The 16,862-nt window shown below is 42.4% G+C and overlaps 1 protein-coding gene and 1 long non-coding RNA gene across 3 annotated transcripts in view; one reads left to right on the forward strand and one right to left on the reverse strand.

The window, feature by feature from the left end:
* The window catches only part of LOC140717048 (uncharacterized), a 39,027-nt gene that overhangs the window by 21,942 nt on the left and 223 nt on the right, over positions 1 to 16,862 (reverse strand). The window contains exon 2 of the long non-coding RNA XR_012096430.1: positions 8,799 to 8,869. This is a non-coding gene — a long non-coding RNA (uncharacterized lncRNA). The remainder of the gene's footprint in view (positions 1 to 8,798; positions 8,870 to 16,862) is intronic.
* LOC140717023 (uncharacterized) overlaps positions 16,493 to 16,862 on the forward strand; it is a 42,542-nt gene continuing 42,172 nt past the window's right edge. The window contains exon 1 of one of the 2 annotated variants that reach the window (XM_073030216.1): positions 16,493 to 16,656. In XM_073030216.1, coding sequence (XP_072886317.1) covers positions 16,599 to 16,656 — 58 coding nt within the window. In that variant the 5' untranslated portion in view covers positions 16,493 to 16,598. The remainder of the gene's footprint in view (positions 16,657 to 16,862) is intronic. The other variant, XM_073030218.1, reaches the window with a different exon arrangement.

The raw sequence follows: 16,862 nt of genomic DNA on the forward strand, positions 1-16,862 counted from the left end.
CGTGACAAGGGTACCACTGTCACGTGTCACGAGTACGTAACACCTGGTATCTGGTCCAGTTGAAATAGGGGTGTGGTCAGAATTACCGAGAGACGGCGTGGACGTCCTTCTTGGTAATGATTTAGCAGGTGGTGAGGTGAGGTCAGCAGTGTAACTGACAAGCAAGCCTGTGAGTGCTGTGGACCCGCCCCTGGATTCTAAGATCTATCCTGCATGCGCGATCACTCGCAGCATGTTGAGAAAGGCAGCTGAGAAAGAGGACAGTTTAAATGAGTCCAGTGTTGATTTGGCTGAGACATTTTTACTGACCCTGTACCACGGAGAATAGGGAGGTGAAAGGGAGTAAAGGAGAGGAGGTAGACCTACCCTTAGCAAGAAGAGAATTTATAAAAGAGCAGGGACGTGATGAGGAACTGGTGGCATTGAGAGAGTCAGTTCTTTCTGAGACAGAAATTGAGAAAGAGCCAGAGGGTTACTGCCTGAAGGAGGGTGTGTTAATGAGGAAGTGGAGACCAACCACAGTGCTGGTCGATGAGGATTGGGCGGTGGTACATCAGGTGGTAGTTCTGAAGGTGTATCGGGATGAAATTTTGAACTTAGCTCACAAGGGACGTTTAGGTGGACATCTGGGAGTAAGGAAGACAGTGGATAGGGTTATGAAAGATTTCTATTGGCCAAACATGAGAAAAGATATTGCTGATTATTGTAAAAGGTGCCATACATGTCAGGTGGTAGGAAAGCCAAACCAGGTTATCCCTAAGGCACCTCACAGACCAATACCTGCTTTTGAGGAGCCTTTCTCCCGAATCATTGTGGATTTTGTGGGCCCTTTACCTAAAACTGTGAGTGGGCAACAGTAAGTCATGACCATGATGTGTGCAGATACACGATTTCCAGAGGCTGTGCCTCTGGGGAATATTAGGACCCCTGCAGTGGTGAAAGCCCTCATTAAATTCTTTACCACAGTGGGGCTACCTAAGGAAATACAGTCAGATCAGGGGAGTACATTTACATCCAAAGCATTTCAGCAAATGATGACCCAGATGGGAGTCAAACAAATTTTAGCTTCTGCATACCATCCGGAATCCCAAGGAGCGTTGGAAAGATTCCACGCTACACTAAAGACCATGATTAAAACTTACTGTCAGGAAAACTTTCGAGACTGGGATGATGCATTACCACTTCTGTTATTTGCAGTAAGGGATACAGTTCAGGAATATCTGGGGTTCAGTCCGTTTGAGCTCGTTTTTGGTCACAGGCCCAGTGGACCTTTAACCCTACTTAAAGAGAAGTGGTCTAGTCCGAACGTTCAAGTCAGTGTGATTGACTACGTTTTGAAATTCCGGGAAAGACTCCATAAGGTATGCGCCTTGGCAAAAGAAAATCTTAAAGACTCCTAGACAAGAATGAAACAATGGTATGACAAACGAACGAGAGAGCAAGAATTTCACGTGGGCGATAAGGTTTTGGTCCTATTTCCTGTAGTTACCAACCCCCTACAGGCAAGGTTTCAAGGACCGTATAAAGTGATTAAGAAAATAGACTCACTGAATTATGTGATTGAAACACCTGATAGACGAAAGCCGAGCCAGTTGGTTCACGTGAACATGATGAAAGGTTATCATGAAACGACCCCCGCAGTGGTCGGTGCAGTCACGAAAACTGATGAGGCAGAAAGGAGTGTTGAGGAGGAACCAGAGCGGTTTGAAAAGATAAGCATAGTACCCAACAGATTAGAGAACTCTGTTATTTTAACAAACCTTGCTGATAAAGTCAGTCACTTAGAGCCTGAAGAAAGAGAGCAGTTAACACAGCTCATTAAACGGCATACAGATTTATGTCCAGATGTTTCAAGGAGGTGTAAAGGAACAGAGCACGATGTGATTGTTACCTCGACCCAGCCTATTAAACAATCCCCTTATCGGATGAATTCAGAAAAGAGCAAGCTAGTAGAAAAAGAGATTGAGCATATGCTAGCTGCTGGTATAATCTGCGAATCCTCTTCTGCGTGGGCCTCTCCCTGTGTACTCGTACCAAAACCAGACGGTACCATAAGATTCTGTACCGATTACAGAAAGGTGAATGCTGTCATGCAGACAGATGCTTACCCTGTCCTTAGGGTGGACGATTGCATTGATAAAATGGGGAAGGCGAGGTACATCTCTAAGATTGACTTGTTAAAGGGGTACTGGTGCGTTCCTTTAACGGACAGGGCTCGAGAAATTTCAGCCTTTGTCACACCATCCGGGTTTTACGAGTACAATTTTTTGCAGTTCGGAATGAAAAATGCACCAGGGACATTCCAGAGGATGATTGACACAGTGATAAAAGGGTTAACCAACACCAAGGCTTATATTGACCATGTGGTAGTTTGGAGTGACACCTGGGAGGAGCACATTGAGGCTGTAGAAAACCTGTTTAAAAGAATGTCTGCAGCCCAACTTACAGTGAACCTTGCAAAGAGTGAATTTGGTCATGCCACAATCACGTACTTGGGGTATGTGGTAGGACAGGGGCATTTGCCTCCTGTGCAAGCAAAAGTGCAGGCTATTTCCGAGGTTCCTGTACCCACCAATAAATGAGCACTGAGAAGATTTTTGGACATGGTGGGATACTACCGAAAATTCTGTAAAAATTTTGCGGATATTGTCCTCCCACTTACAAAACTCCTATGAAAGGAGGAAAAATTTGAATGGAGCAATTCTTGTCAGGATGCTTTTGAAAAGTTAAAAACCATACTGTGCCATCACCCTGTGTTAAAGGCACCTGACTTGTTAGAACCCTTCTCCCTGGCGACTGATGCAAGTGATGAGGCTGCAGGGGCAGTCCTATTGCAAAAAGCAGGGGATGGAGTGGAACACCCGGTAGCGTATTTCTCTCGGAAGTTCAATGTGCACCAGAGGAATTACTCTACCGTGGAAAAGGAATTGTTGGCACCTGTTTTGGCAATACAACATTTTGAAGTGTACATTTGTTCAGCACAAAGACCCTTAATTGTTTATACAGATCACAACCCGTTGGTATTCCTGGCTAACATGAAAAATAAAAACAGGAGGTTGTTAAGTTGGAGTCTGATGCTGCAAGAATTTGATATTAAGATACAACATATTAAAGGAAGTGACAATGTAATCGCTGACTGCTTACCTAGATGCTAAGTTGAATGTATATCTGTATTGCTCTGTAGTAAAAAAAACCCTTCTGTATTTTGTTAGATTCTGTAATTCTGTAAGACTCTATATTAGTTAATTTTCCCCTTTGGTGAAAATTCCTAGAAGGATGGGGGTGTTATGAAGGATGAACAACTCTGATGGGCAGAAGGGTGCAGAGTTGCCCATGCCCCGCCTTTTGGAGAATCGCAAACAGGTACTATTTCGATGCTGCTAACAAGAGAGTAAGAGAGACAAAAGAGAACAGGCAAGGACATCGGTTACTGATAACAGCCTGAGAGAGAGTTATGTTTATCCACCATGTTATGACTCCCGAAAGACTTATGGCTGCAGAGAGGGCTGTTTATGTGGTACCATCCTGCTCATTAAAATTCCTCAGTGGACAGCCAGAGTGGGCTGGTTTGATGGGTTAAGTCATTCAAACCTGATTGACACCGGAGACCCCGTGAGTGGGGATAAAAGTGAGGTCTGAGGTGACACCCCTCAGACGCACCAGGAGACACACTAGTGAGCATCAGAAACCCACGAGAAAGTGTGGGGCATTGGGGACCGAACGGATCAGTCAATTTTAACTCACAGTGTTTACAGCGAGGCTGGTGGGGGCTTGTGTGTGTGTCCACCCTTGCCTGGGTGACGAGTCCACCACAGAAGAACGGTCTAGCTAAAGGACAGAGGGGTCATACTTGAATGGCCACAACAACACATCGACAGATCAAGATTGTAAAGGAAGGTTTGCAAGGACAATAGCTGTCATTGTTTGATCGCTCTCTCTCTCTCTCTCTCTCTCTCTCTCTCTCTCTCTCTCTCTCTCTCTCTCTCTCTCTCTCTCGCTTTCTCTCTCCAACAATCGACCAACAACTACCTCAGCCTGCATGAACTGAACTGAACTTTATATACTCCCATGATAATTCCTTATCCCCTAGACAACAATAGAGTTTGTTTATTATTGATTATTATTATACCCACACTTTTAGGTTTAGTATTGCTAACGTGTATTATCTGTATATTTGCATTGATATTGATTTGTATATTTTTACTAATAAACCCTGTTGAAAATAGTACCACCAGACTCCAATGGACACTTCAATCTTTGCTGGTAAGACACCCAGTTACGGGGTACGTAACAATACAAGGAGGCTGAAACTATATTTGTGTTCAGCTTCAATCCGTCTATCATAAGCAAAAAAAAAATTCTCAGGAAACACCACTTTTGAAAACATTTCCTGTCTAGTGTTCCACTCTACGCTGATTGTGGTTTGTAAAGTACATACATGAACAGCTCGCTGCAGTTCATCTGGTGACAGTGTTCTCAATGTGGCTCATGATGGAATTCCTGGATTTAGAGCAGATGACAAAATATATCCATATATATTCAGTGGCCTATTCATTAGGTTCAGGACTGGAACCCTGTGTGGCCTTTGGTTGCTGTAGCCCATTCACTTCAAAGTTCGACATGTGTGTTCAGAGATGTTCTTCCGCACACCATTGTTATAACGAGTGGTTATTTGCGTTACTGTCACCTTCCTGCCAGCTTGAACTAGCCTGGCCATTCCCCTTTGACCTTTCTCATTAACAAGGTTTTCACCCACAGAACTGCTTCTCAGTTGATGTTTGTTGTTTTTCATGTCATTCTTTGTAAACTCTAAAGACGATTGTGGATGAAAATCCAAGGAGATTAGTTTCTGAGATACTCAAACCACACAGTCTGCCACTAACAATCATTCCATGGCTAAAGATCACATTTCTTGTCTATTCTGCTGTTTGGTTTATACAACAACTAAACCTCTTCACCATAACTGCAATGCTTTTATGCATTGGCTGATTAGATATTTGCATTGATAAGCACTGCTAATAAAGTGGCCACGTAGTGTATATGATCAATGGCTTGGAGATTTCTGTGTTTCTGTTGCCGTCAGTTCTCAGTGGTGGGGCTGACATATTTGGGAGGCATTGTCAAGGTAGACTGGGGCGAGTCCATGTTATAACCATATAACAATTACAGCACGGAAACAGGCCATCTCGGCCCTTCTAGTCCGTGCTGAATGCTTACTCTCACCTAGTCCCACTGACCTGAACTCAGCACATAACCCTCCATTCCTTTCCTGTCCATATACCCATCCAATATTTTTTTAAATGACAATATCGAACCTGCCTCTACCACTTGTACTGCAAGCTCGTTCCACACAGCTACCACTCTCTGAGTAAAGAAGTTCCCCCTTGTGTGTTACCCCTAAACTTTTGCACTAACTCTCAACTCATGTCCTCTTGTTTGAATCTCCCCTACTCTCAATGGAAAAAGCCTATCCACGTCAACTCTATCTATCCCCCTCATAATTTTAAATACCTCTATCAAGTCCCCCCTCAACCTTCTATGCTCCAAAGAATAAAGACCTAACTTGTTCAACGTTTCTCTGTAACTTAGGTGCTGAAACCCAGGTAACATTCTAGTAAATCTCCTCTGTACTCTCTCTATTTTGTTGACATCTTTCCTATAATTCAGTGACCAGAACTGTACACAATACTCCAAATTTGGCTACACCAATGCCTTGTACAATTTTAACATTACATCCCAACTCCTATACTCAATGCTCTGATTTATAAAGGCCAGCATACCAAAAGCTTTCTTCACCGCCCTATCCACATGAGATTCCACCTTCAGGGAACTATGCACCATTATTCCTAGATCACTCTGATCTACTGCATTCTTCAATGCCCTACCATTTACCACGTATGTCCTATTTTGATTATTCCTACCAAAATGTAGCTCCTCACACTTATCAGCATTAAACTCCATCTGCCATCTTTCAGCCCACTCTCCTACCTGGCCTAAATCTCTCTGCAAGCTTTGAAAACCTACTTCATTATCCACAACGCCACCTAGCTTAGTATCATCTGCATACTTACTAATCCAATTTACCAGTCCATCATCTAGATCAGGGGTGTCAAACTCATTTTAGGTCAGGGGCCGGATTGAGCAAAATGCAGCTTCATGCGGGCCGGATCAGTCGGACGCAAGCGAACGCAACTTTCATTGCCTCCGTTTTTTCAGCCTGCTCTCAGGTGTCTCAGTCTCTGCTATAACTACAAACTTTACAAATTCCGTTTCTTATGAAGAAGACTGCCGAATAAACACTAAAAACTCTGAAAACCTGGTACCTGAATAAACTTAGCATTAGCCATATCATACGCCATAGGCGCTTCGATTACTGGGGCCAGCTTTAATAGTAATTAGACATTATCTCGCGGGCCAAAGATAATTCCACCGCGGGCTGGATTTGGCCCACGGGCCTTGAGTTTGACATATATGATCTAGATCATTAATGTATATGACAAACAACATTGGACCCAGTACAGATCCTTGAGGCACACCACTAATCACCAGCCTCCAACCTGACAAACAGTTATCCACCACTACTCTCTGGCATCTCCCATCCAGCCACTGTTGAATCCATTTTACTACTTCAATATTAATACCTAACGATTGAACCTTCTTAACTAACCTTCCATGTGGAACCTTGTCAAAGGTCTTACTGAAGTCCATATAGACAACATCCACTGCTTTAAGCTCATCAACTTTCCTAGAATCCTCTTCAAAAAATTCGATAAGATTTGTCAAACATGACCTTACACGCACAAATCCATGTTAACTGTTCCTAATCAGACCCTGTCTATCCAGATAATTATATATACCATCTCTAAGAATACTTTCCATTAATTTACCCACAACTGTCATTAAACTTACAGGCCAATAATTGCTAGGTTTACTCTAAGAAACCTTTTTAAACAATGGTACCACATGAGCAATACACCAATCATCCGGCACCATCCCCATTTCTAATGATATTTGAAATATTTCTGTCAGAGCCCCTGCTATTTTTACACCAACTTCCCTCAAGGTCGTAGGGAATATCCTGTCAGGACCCAGAGACTTATGCACTTTTCTATTCTTTAAAAGCGTCAGTACTTCCTCTTCTTTAATCATCATAGTTTCCATAACTTCCCTACTTGTTTCCCTACCTTACACAATTCAATATCCTTCTCCTTAGTAAATACCAAAGAAAATAAATTGTTCAAAATATACCCCATCTCTTTTGGCTCCACACATAGCTGTTCACGCTGATTTGCTAAGGGATGAATTTTATCCCTCACTATCCTTTTGCTATTAATATAACTGTAGAAACCCTTTGGATTTATTTTCACCTTACTTGCCAAAGCAACCTCATATCTTCTTTTAGCTTTTCTAATTTCTTTCTTAAGATTCATTTTACTCTTTATATTCCTTGAGCACCTCATTTACTCCATGCTGCCTATATTTATTGTAGATATCTCTCTTTTTCTGAACCAAATTTCTAATATCCCTGGAAAACCATGGCTGTCTCAAACTTTTAACCTTTCCTTTCAACCTAACAGGAACATAAAGATTCTGTACCCTCAAAATTTCACCTTTAAATGACCTCCATTTCTCTATTACATCCTTCCCATCAAACAAATTATCCCAATCAACTCCTTCTAATTCCTTTCACATTTCTTCAAAGTTAGCCTTTCTCCAATCAAAAATCTCAACCCTGAGTCCTTCTCCATAATTATACTGAAACTAATGGTATTGTGATCACTGGACCCAAAGTGCTACCCAACACATACCTCAGTCACCTGACCTATCTCATTCCCTAACAGGAGATCCAACACTGCCCCTTCTCTAGCTGGTACCTCTATGCACTGCTGCAAAAAACTATCCTGCACACATTTTACAAACTCCAAACCATTCAGCCCTTTTACAGAATGGGCTTTATAGATGGTACACAGCTAGTGGTGAAAGGTATCAATATTTAAAGTGGTGGGAAAGTGGTTTTATGGGTGCTACCAAACTTCCTGAATGCTGTTGCAGTGCCATTCAATTGAACAACTCGAGGTTATTCCATGTCACTCCTGATGTCAACCTTCTGATGAAGAAAACCTTTGGAATATGAATTGAGGTATTTATGTACTGATATCCAGCTTCTGACCTGCTCTTGTTGAATCACTTATAACAAAAGTTAACATTCTGCTAGCTAAGTTGAGCCGGAAAATCCTGATAACTCAGCATTTGGCTGTTGTGTTAGTGTTTTCAGAATCCACTTGTTACTCCAGCCTATGTCTGAAGCTCCCATTCACTATCTTGTTCTCTAGTTCCTGTGCTCCCTATACCAAAATAAAGCTCTGGTTGCCACAGGACTTCTAACATACTAGAGCCCTGATTCCTATTCCACATATTGGACCCCTGGTTTCCCTACTGCTTCTAACATTATCAGGGCCATAGACTCCATGCTGAAGTACGACTCACTGGAACCCCCAGCTCCTACACTCCAACTACAGTCACCAGAGCTCCAGTGCAATCTTACTGGAAAAAATAAATATCAAGCTGTGTAACGTTAAACAAAAAGTTGCTTTTTTGGAAGTCCAGAAAATCTACAAATTGACCATCAAAGACCTGAGTGTGCTGGACTAGCAGAGTTCAACAGCAGATGGCTGGCCCCTTTGGGATTGTAATCAATGGGTGATTCCACAGGATGTTGGGAGTAGGGGTTTGGTAATGTCATCCCATTGAATGTCAAGAGTAGGTTGCTGCAGTCTCTGACTGGAGATGATACTTGCCTGGTGCTTTTCTGAAGCGCTTATCACCCATTCCTGAATGGTACCGAGGTCTTGCTGCATGCAGTCATTTCCTGAGGAATATTGAATGGAATGAAACATTCATTAATATTGCAACTGCTGACATTTTGAAGGAATGCAGCTGAAGATGGTTGAGCCTAGGAACTCCTGCAGTGACTTCCAGGGTAGGGACAATTGAGCTCCACCAAACACAATATGCAGCTTTCTCCGGCAACAGTTGGAACATTTTCCCCTTATCACCACACTTATTTGAAGTGTTGACTTGATGTCATGTGCAGACACACTTGCTTCACCTTTAAATTTTAGCTTCTGGATTCATGTTTGGACAAAAACTGCAGTAAGTGTTGGATCCTGTTCGCCTGGGAGAAATTCAGCCTGAGTCCATTCAAACTGAAACATTTGTGTTAAAATAACTTGTTTCAATCTGAATGCATTACTACTGTTCATACAGTCAGGCAGTATGCAAACTGATTCTTTCACCCAGATACTCCATATTAGCCAACATACTGATCCAAACTAGTCCCATTTGCTCAAGTTTGGCCTAAGGCATTATAAACCTTTCCTGTCCACGTATCCAAACAACTGTCTTTTAAAAGTTGTTATTGTACTGCATCTGCCTCAACCACTTCCTCTGACAATTCAATTTACATATGTACCACCCTCTATTTAAAAATAGTATAGTTGCCTCTCAAGTTCCAAGTACATTTTTCCCCTCTCAACTTCAAACTAAGCCCTCATGTTTGGGGGTTCCCAATCATAGGAGAAATATATTCATCCTATCAATGTCCACCATTATCTCTGTAAGATCGCCTCTCATTCTCTTATGAAGGAAAATAATTAAAGCCTGTCCAGCCACTTCCCTATAACTCAGTCCCTTGAGTCCTGGCAGCATCACTGGAAATATTTTTGGCAATCCTATTGATTTAATAATAGTATTATATAGCAGGATGACCCAAAGCTGAACACCATACTCTGACTGTAGCCTCATCTGCCTTTTGTGCAGCTGTATCATAACTGGCCAACTTCACCGTTAATGCCCTGACTCATGAAGTCTGCTGTGCCAAAATCCTTCTTCACCACTCTACCTTGATTCTACCTGTATGGAACCATGAACCTGAACTTCACGGTTCCTCTGTTCAACAAAACTCCCTTCACTGTGAGAATTCTATCTTGAATTGACTTTCCAAAATGTAATACCAGCCAATTATCTGAATTAAAGTCCATTTCCCATTCATCAGCCATTTACTCAGCTGATGAAGATCTAATTTTGGATATCCAAATTCCTCCAGCCCACAGAGAGTCACCGATGTACACCGGCACCATCAGACTCCAAGACAGAGAAGCCAGAAATCCATGAGCTGGGTATCAGAGGATCAGATTTGGAGAGGGTCAGTAGCTTTAAATTCCTTGGTGTCAGTATCTCAAAGGGCCTGAAATGAACCCATCAGAAGTAACCCCACCCCCCAACCATTGAACACATCCACATGAAAGGTTGCCATAGGAAAGCAGCATCCATCATCAAAAAAATCCTCACCATCCAGGTCATGTTCTTTTCTTACTGCCACAATTGGGTAGAAGATACAGGTGTCCCAGACTCACACCATCATGTTCAAGAACAGTTACTACCCCTCAACCAGCAAGGTCTTGAACAAAAGGGGATAGCTCCACTCATTGAAGGACTCATGACACTCATTGTAATGTCATGCTCATTATTTAATGCAATTTATTTTATTGCTATCTGCATTTGCACAGTTTGTTTACAGTGAACAGTTCCTGATGTTTACAGTTTCTGTACTATCGTACGCCCACAGGAAAAGAATCTTAGGGTTTTGTGTGGTGAAATGTACTAACTCTGCTAATAAATTTTACTTTGAACTTTGACATCCTTCACTGTTGCCGTTCCAGCTGTTGTTGATATAATCTATCATTATTAGACGCTTTATCTAATCAGGTAAGTCCTGGCGTGTGTTTCCTGTAGATTTTCACATGGCATACCTGCTGTCAGTCCCAATAATGAAAGTCAAAGTTCAAAGCACCCAATCCATATCTGAAGATTTAAGTTTATAGTTGTGTTTACACAGTTCGGATGTATTTCAACAACTTTTTTCGTTATTTGCTTAGGTAAATGGTACTGGCTCACAACTGTCAAATTTGTCTTTGTTTACACAGCTGCATACATAATTTTAGTTGTTAGCTGTGAAAAGCACTGACAGTTTTTAGAACAGAAGAGATAGGAACAGGCAATTCAGCCTTTTGGGACCGTGCCATTCATTGAGATAATGATATACTGTCCCTCAGTTCCATTTTCCAGAACTGTTCCCTTAACCCTACATGTCCTCACTATCCAGAAATCTATTTATCTCTATTTTGATTGAACTCAATGACAGGATCTCCACACCCTTCCAGGCGAGAAGAATCTAAAGATTTACTCGCTGTTACAGAAAGAAATTCCAAGGAACACACACAAAAATGCTGGAACAATGCAGCAGGCCAGAGAGCATCTATGAAAAAGAGAAACAGTTGACATTTCAGGCCAAGATCCTTCATCGGGACTGGAGAAAAAGATAAGAAATCAGATTACGAAAGTAGGGGGAGGGAAGGAAGATGTACAAGGGGGTAGGTGATAGATGAAAGAGGGGTAGGGATTAAGTTAAGAGCTAGGAAGTTGATTGGTGAATGATATAAAGGGCTAGAAAAGGGGGAATCTGATAGAAGACAAAAGGCCCTTGAAGGAAGGGAAGGGGAAAGGAGCATCAGAGGGAGGTGTTGGGCAGGTAAGGAGATAAGGTGAGAGTGGAAAATGGGAATGGGGAATGGTGAAGGGGAGGGGGAACAATTAACAGAATTTTGAGAAATTGATGTTCATGCCATCAGATTGGAGGCTACCCAGATAGAAAATGAGGTGTTTCTCCTCCAACCTGAGTGTGGCCTCATGGTGGGAGTAGAGGAAGCCATGGTCTGACATGTCAGAATGCGAATGGGAAGTAGAATTAAAATGGGTGACCACTGGTCGATCTGGCTTTTTCTGACTGAGTGTAGGTGAAGCCGTCTCCCAATCTATGTCGTGTCTCACCAATTTACAAGAGGTTAATCGCCTGGAACACCGGATAGAGTAGATGAACACAACAGACTCACAAGTGAAATATTTGCTCACTTGGAAGGACTGTTTAGATCCTGAATGGTGATGAGGGAGGAGGTGTGGTTATTGTTCTGCTTGCAAGGATAAGTGCAGCAGAGAGATCAGATGGGAAGGATGAACGGACTAAGGAGTTGCACAGAAACTCCTTCCTGCAGAAAGTGGTATTTCTAATCTATCTACGCCTTTTATAGTTTTATATGCTTCAACAGCTTGCCTCTCTGGTATTCTTAATACAATCCATCCTCTCCTTATGGCAAATATTCTCCAGTCCAGACAACATCCTGGTAAAACTCTCCTGCACCCTTTCCATATACTTCCTATTATGAGCAGACAATGTTCAAAATGTGACTTAACCAAAGTTTTATATAGTTGCATCATGGCTTTCTCATTCTACCCTGACTGAGGAAAGTATGCATACCGATTCCTTTTGTTTTACTGCTCTATCTGCTTGTGTTGCCATTTTCAGGGAGCTGTGGACTTTCACAATATTCTTCTGCATGTCAGTCCTCCTAAGAGTCAGCCGTACCACTTACCGTACACTTATATCTTTGGCCTCTCCAGATAAAGAAGAGGGATGCTTATGAGAGAATGCTGTTCGGACTACAGTTCAGCATTCAATACCATAATTCCTTCGAGGCTCAACAAGAAGCTCAGAGACCTCGTCCTTCACCCTGCCTTGTGCAGTGGGATCCTGGACTTCCTGTCAGATCACCAGCAGGTGGTAAGAGTGGGGTCCCTCACCTCTGCCTCTCTGACCCTCAACACAGGAGCCCCTCAGGGCTGTGTCCTAATCCCCCTCTTTTACTCTCTATATACCAATGTCTGTTTCACCACCCATGACTCCAATCTGCTTAATAAATTTACTGATCATACCGCAGTAATTGGCCTAATCTCTGTAGGCAGCTTCATTATTATTTGAGAACTCATCACCCTAACACAGTGGTGTCAAGAAAACAACCTCACCCTTAATGTCGCAGAAACAAAGGAGCTGTTTTGTGGACTACAGGAAGACTGGAAACAGGCTAACCTCTATTGACATCAATGGATCTGGGGTTGAGAGAGTGAACATCTTTAAGTTACTTGGCATCCACATCACTGAGGATCTCACATGGTCTGTACATACTGGCTATGTGGCAAAAAAGGCACAACAGCATCTCTTTCACCTCAGATGGTTGAAGAAGTTTAGTATATGCCCTCAAATCCTAAGACATCCAACAGGGGCACAATTGAGGGCATCCTGACCGGCTGCATCACTGCCTGGTACGGGAACGGTACTCTCTTTTTATATCTTTTTATTAATTTTAAACAAACATAAGAGAAACATAGATACAGAGAGTTTGAGAATACATAATTACCGGTAATAGGTTAAAGTATAAATACAAATAGATGATAATCCACATATAATAACCTCCCAAACTCATAGTAATTATGAAAAAAGGAGTAAATTAGAAAAAAAAACCTCCAAAAAAAAAACCTAACCAACATGGGCCATTGCATTATGTCAAATATACACAGTAGCGTCAATAACTCTGTACCTCCATCCAAATAATTAAGGATAATAAAAGTAAGGTTTAGGAAAAGTCAGTTTAGCTCATATGAAAATATTGAATAAATGGTCTCCAAGTTTCTTCAAATTTAATTGAAGGGTCAAAAACAACACTTCTAATTTTTTTAAAACTCAAACAAGAAATAGTTTGAGAAAACCACTGAAATATGGTTGCAGGATTAATTTCTTTCCAATTCAATAGGATAGATTTTCTAGCCATTAGCATAACAAATGCAATCATCCACTGAGCTGAGGGGATAAACAACTATTATCCACCATTGGTAAACTAAAAATTGCAGTAATAGGATGCGGTTGCAGGGAGCTGTACTCTCATTCGCAGGATTCTGCAGAGAGTGGTGCGGACAGCCCAGCACATCTGTAGATGCGAACTTCCCACTATTCAGGTCATTTTCAAAGACAGGTGTGCAAAAAGGGCCTGAAGTATCATTGGAGACCTGAGTCACCCCAACCACAAACTAGTCCAGCTGCTATCATCTGGGAAATGGTACCACAGCATAAAAGCCAGGACCAACAGGCTCAGGGACAGCTTCTTCCACTAGGCCATCAGACTGATTAATACATGCTGACACAATTGTATTTCTATGTTCTATTGACTGTCCTGATGTATATACGATTTATTACAAATTACTATACATTGCACATTTATAGAGAGATGCAATGTAAAGTTTTTTTATGCAAGTAATAACGTCAATTCAATAACTCACATCATATCTCCGCCCAAATTTTCAATGAATCTAACGTATAGCCTGCTGCATCAGTTGACAACCTTTCTGAATATCCACGATTTGACCAACAGGCATGTAGATACAGACAACACACAGCATATACGGTAAATCACATAAAATATACAGGACCATGAAGAGAGGAGGGAAAAAAGACTGCAAACACAAGATCATGATGCAAGAGACAATCAGAGGCAAGTCCATGGTAGTGGTAGTGCAAAACGTGGTCCCTCGTGTTTATTGCTGAGGCAGGGTCGGGGTTGTGCAGGGCAATTCAAGAACCTCACATTTGTCAGAAAGTAGGCTTCTGTACCTCCTGCTTAACCATAGCAGTGTTGTAAAGTGAACAACGTCACCAGAGAGACACTGAAGCTAGTGGATATAGAAGTGTTTTTTATTTAGCAATAAACAAGCAACAGGCATCATTCAGCATTAGAGGCACTCTTGGAAGGAGAGGCCTGCCAGACCCAATGGTATACTGCGTCCAGTGCTCTACGAGACTCCCTTGTCCACTCATCCCCCCCCCCCCCCCCCCATCCCTTCCCACCAATCTCCCTCCTGGCACTTATCCTTGTAAGCGGAACAAGTGCTACACCTGCCCTTACACTTCCTCCCTCACCACCATTCAGGGCCCCAGACAGTCCTTCCAGGTGAGGCGACACTTCACCTGTGAGTCAGCTGGTGTGGTATACTGTGTCCGGTGCTCCTGGTGTGGCCTTTTATACATTAGTGAGACCCGACGCAGACTGGGAGACAGTTTCGCGGAACACCTACGCTCGGTCCACCAGAAAAAGCAGGATCTCCCAGTGGCCACACATTTTAATTCCACGTCCCATTCCCATTCTGATATGTCTATCCATGGCCTCCTCTATTGTCAAAATGAATCCAAACTCAGGTTGGAGGAACAACACCTTATATATCGGCTGGGTAGCCTCCAACCTGATGGCATGAACATTGACTTCTCTAACTTCCGTTAATGCCCCTCCTCCCCTTCTTACCCCATCCCTGACATATTTAGTTGTTTGCCTGTTCTCCATCTCCCTCTGGTGCTCCCCCCCTTTCTTTCTCCTGAGGCCTCCCGTCCCATGATCCTTTTCCTTCTCCAGCTCTGTATCACTTTCGCCAATCACCTTTCCAGCTCTTAGCTTCATCCCACCCCCTCCGGTCTACTCCTATCATTTTGCATTTCCCCCTCCCCCCCTCTACTTTCAAATCTCTTACTATCTTTTCTTTTGGTTAGTCCTGACGAAGTGTCTCGGCCTGAAACGTCGCCAGTGCTTCTCCCCATAGATGCTGCCTAGTCTGCTGTGTTCTACCAGCATTTTGTGTGTGTTGTTGTTTGAATTTCCAGCATCTGCAGATTTCCTCTTGTGAGACCCAATGTTATACTGTATAACATTTTTCAAAGCTACGATCAAATGTAACAGCAGGATAATTCTATAGACACAATGTTTCTACATCGCTCCCTTTGAATTACATATAACTTTGAACCCCTTCCATCTAAACACCCACTCTCCAGGCACCCAAAATGAATGTTAATTCCCTCTAACTCAGGGCTGTATTCATGCACATGCAGACTTCTACGACCAAATGGAGTGTTTCTTTGTCTACAACAAACCCCCAAAATGCAGCATTATTCAGAGCCACAGTTTAAATTCAATCTATAATCGGCATTGAGGTCTGAAGACTGGCTGCTGTAAAAATCAGTATTTGCTTTATTCCATAAAGCAACAAGGCCCTTGGAAACCCATAGGCAGTCGTTGCTAAGTAACTGATCTATGCAGTTGGAGCATCAATATACATAACCAAGAAAGACAGACAGACACACACACACACACTCACAAAGAAACAGTAGTACAGCAGTCATTCTCTACAAATACAGCAGGGAAAAACGGATATACGATTTGCATAAAAACAATCGGAGAAAAGGACAATAACCTAATTAACATAATTTAAAAAGCATAAACTACCCCTCTGAACTGAATGCACTTTTCCATTGCCGTTTAACGAGTGTAATTTAATAACTTCGCTTGTGCTACCAGAAATAATATATTTTATCAAGAATATATTAAATATAAACCAGCTTACAATTAAATATTTAACTTTCGTAAGGCAGGCACTGCGGACCTCGATTTGCATATCTTACTTATCTTGCCTGTGAGAATTACAGCCCCAAAACGGATATCGACATGGGCGGGGCGGGGGGGGGGGTGGATTGGAAATAAAACATTGTACGAAGAGAGCAAGAAACCATCAGAGGCAACAAATAAACTGACGCATATCCGGACTCCGAATCCCTCCCACTCTTACCCACCGCCCCTGTAGAAAAACGGTGAAGTTGATGCTGATTCGACATGTTGTTCTGCTCTCATTTCCTCTCGCTCTTTCTGTTGTTGTCGTTGGGATCTTCAGGTAAGATTCTAACCACCACGGGACAGTGGAAAACATATTCTCATCTCAGTACCTACTGATAAATTTTGCCAAATGTAAACTCCGTTATTGGTTCGTGGTGAGCGGGGGAGGGGGGCGTGATTGTGGTCGTCATCACGGTCCAGAATTCTTAATGGCCAACGCTATTTATTGTTCTTGTTTTAAAATGTGTTCATGGGATTCTGGTG

This window comes from Hemitrygon akajei, chromosome 2 (genome assembly GCF_048418815.1).
Source record: "Hemitrygon akajei chromosome 2, sHemAka1.3, whole genome shotgun sequence".
Lineage (NCBI taxonomy): Eukaryota > Metazoa > Chordata > Chondrichthyes > Myliobatiformes > Dasyatidae > Hemitrygon > Hemitrygon akajei.